This window comes from Gekko japonicus, unplaced genomic scaffold, assembly GCF_001447785.1.
Source record: "Gekko japonicus isolate JY-2015 unplaced genomic scaffold, Gekko_japonicus_V1.1 scaffold1684, whole genome shotgun sequence".
In the NCBI taxonomy this organism is placed as follows: Eukaryota; Metazoa; Chordata; class Lepidosauria; order Squamata; family Gekkonidae; genus Gekko; species Gekko japonicus.
The window spans coordinates 366,668-369,945 of record NW_015168705.1 but is presented as its reverse complement, the minus strand read 5'-3'; the positions used below and the strand labels follow the sequence as shown (position 1 = coordinate 369,945).

The following is a 3,278-nucleotide window of genomic DNA, read 5'->3' as shown; positions in this document are numbered from 1 at the left end:
GGAGGGAGGGAGAGAGAGAGAAACAGACAGAAAATAGTTTGGGGGGAGGGAGGGAGGGGGAGGGAGGGAGAGGTGGAAAGAAAGCAACTTTAACTTTAAATGCATTCTCCAAGCCCACCCACCCCCCGCCCCCACGCCAGCTGGCTTGGCTTGGAGAAGGGATCTGAAGAGACAAACTCTTCTCCAAGTCAGCCGGCTGGTGGGGGGGGGGGCTTTGAGAATGCATTTAAAGTTGCTTGCTTTCTCTGCTCCCCTCCCCAGACCTCAAGCCTACCCAGGGAGGGTTTTCCATATCCAATCTGAATGGCTATAGTTTGATCTATAACCTCGTTTTGCCACACAGGTAGACCAAGCCTGAGTGACATGCTGCATTCCTTCAAGGACCATTGTCAAATCACATAATTACAAGATTACTGGGGTTTTTTTTTAAAGCTCTCTGGATCCCCCTACAGTCAACAGCATGTCCTCCTCTCTTGCTTTGATCTTAAGCCATACAAGATAACTTTCTCTGATATTTTCATGAAACAGAAAACCAATCATCCTACAATCACAGGGGCAGGACCAAGTCACATAGCCAGTTCTAGAGCACCAGAAGCATATTCAGTGTTGAGAAATGAAGAAAATCACAGAAAGGCCTAGCTCTATCGTTTGCATTGAAATAAAATCTTCTTTTTTCCCCTACAGGCAGTTCACAAGGCTGTAATGGAAGTTAATGAGGAAGGCACTGAAGCAGCAGCAGTCACTACTTTAGAGTTTGTACTAAAATCTGGTCGAATCCCTCGTTTTCCCACCTTCAGATATGACAGACCCTTTCTGATCGTCATTAATGATGACCCAACACACAACATCCTCTTTGTGGCAAAAGTTTACAATCCAGCTGCAAAATGAATATTAAGGGAAAACAGACTTTCTGGGTTACATTCGGGGGGAAGGGGGGGATATTACATTGCTGCTTGTACCAATCTGCCTCTAACAGTGCCATAACCTCATGTTTTGACTGCCAAACTTTTAGGTACTAAATGAAGGGATGCATGAAACTTCCAGCTATTTCCATGTTGTTTAACATTTGAGATGCTTTGCTTTATCCCTCCCTGAGTTCTTTTTCCCCAAAAGTCTGGTTTTGATTATTCTTTTGCATCAGCTTGACAGTGGTTCCATGCTTGCTTGCCATCTCTTTTGCAATGGATTGAAATGGGTAAAAATCAATGGAATGTTTTCTTATTCTCCTTCCCAGCATGTGAATTGGCTGTTATTGTTAGGTTTCCTTCTCTAGTGCAAATTAGATTGTCTCTTCCTATTATGCGGTTTCTATCTATTCTGCTTCACACTCAGTGCCAGGGATATTATCTCTGGCATGCAAAACAGGCCTCCCCCTCCAATCAGAATGAAGATCTCCAAGTCACACTCTTTCTTTCTTTAGAAATGCACACGGTTCAGTTCACAACTACTCTGGGTACTTCCTTGTGTGGCTATTTCCAAACATATGCCAAACATGACCCAGTGAACCTGGATTTAATCAGCTGCTCCAACTGTTGCAAACAGAATGATGGTAGCATGGAATAAAATAAATGCAAAACTTCTCTGTGCAGTTCCAGCACCTAGTGGAGGGGAGTGGGCAGCAAAGGCCAGGAACACCCTTTTACCAAAATCCGTCAATATACACAATCACTCACAATGTTTTGGAATAAAATGGCCATGACTTTTATTGGTTACAGCTCTAAGAAGCCATGGAACAGCATGGGACCACTGGATCTTGGCAATGTACCCCATCCCACTGACAAGTCAGTGTACCCCGTCCCACCCCAGCCCACCTGCAGGATGTTGGATTCCACAAGGACAGTTGCCACTATGTGGTCCCCCTGCCACTTGAGCATGAGGGCAACCCATTAGCAGCCCCTAAGCTGCGCGTGCCCTTGAAAGCTCTCACCCCATGATCCCTTAAGGGGATCCCCATACACTGGGGAAATGGGCACACGGCCTGGTTTTCCTAAAATGGATCTGGCCCCATACTGATATTCCCCCCATGGTTGTGACAGATAAATGAAGCAGAAGACCCCTTGAACAGGAACATAACCCAGGTACCCCCATAATGTTACCCTCCCCCCCACAGCGGGACTACCTGCAAACCCCCGCATGCCATCTTCTCCTAAAGCATTAACACAGGGAGGGATGGGAAGGCAAGCGATCCCACATGACCAGGTGAGCTGGCTGGGTGGTGCAGCATGCTTCCCCCCCCCCCATTGCCCCCCCTACTTTCCCTTCCCTTGGGCCCAGCTCAGGCTCCATCATAGGCCTACCTGGAGGGGGAGAGCCAGGTTTCCCTCACCATTGCCTCCACCCAGCCCCCAAGCTGCCTGCGCAGCCCGCCCTGCCTTGCAGGATATGGCCAGCCATCGCCACTGTCTCCCCTGCTGGCTCTCCCCACCCAGACAGGACTACACACGGGACCCATGGGTGAGTCAGGGTCCCAGCTTCTTCAGACATATTCAGTGCAATCCCAAACAGAATTACACCCTTCTGTTCCATTGAAGTCACACCGCCCTATTCTTTTCAGCTGGGAGAGGTCACTATTTCCAGGCTTCCATGAATACTTAACAAAACCATCCATGGTTATCTCTGACCAATTACCAAACACTGAGAAAGCATCAGGCAATCATAAAGCGTCAGGCAATCATTCTGTGCCACTACCCTAACATAAGAATCAACAGCAGTACTGTTACAGATTGTAGAGGATGCTTGGTGTCCCTAAGACAGAGCTACCCAACCAATTGGAGGCTGTGGACATCTGGGAACTCTGACCCAGGATGGTGGAAACAGCCACAAAATGGCTGCCACAGGAGGCAAAGCTGACCACAAAATGTCAAGGAGTGAGGTTATGCATAACTCTTTGGCATTCCAGGTAGAAGTTGTGCTTAACAAGATTTTTAAATGAACATATTGTTTAAAAATATTTTCATGTATACACACAGGTTAGGTTCAGACATGCAGTGAAGACCCTTGTGCTGTGGAGGCAACTGGGTTTTTTCCGGATCCAGATACGTTAGAGCCAAAAAATATCGGCATTCTCATTTTGGGGGGTTACCAATACTGTTATGATATTCCTGTCTGGAGTCGGGGGTGTGTGTCCAATATTATTTGGCTCCATTATAGCCTATGGGGGAACCTATCTGTGTGGGTGAGGGGCTGTTTTTAGAAATAATGGCACCAAAACTGTTCCGCAGCTGCTGGTGCCTTTCCACAAAATAACCCATAGTTTCAAGAAGATTAGGCCAAGGGGT

General features: G+C 47.2%; 1 protein-coding gene across 1 annotated transcript in view; it reads left to right on the top strand.

Annotated features, from left to right (window-relative positions):
- The window catches only part of LOC107114093 (alpha-1-antitrypsin-like), a 6,136-nt gene extending 5,248 nt beyond the window's left edge, over nucleotides 1-888 (top strand). The window contains exon 4 of the mRNA XM_015415519.1: nucleotides 685-888. Coding sequence (XP_015271005.1) covers nucleotides 685-888 — 204 coding nt within the window. The remainder of the gene's footprint in view (nucleotides 1-684) is intronic.
- Nucleotides 889-3,278: the final 2,390 nt, after the last annotated feature.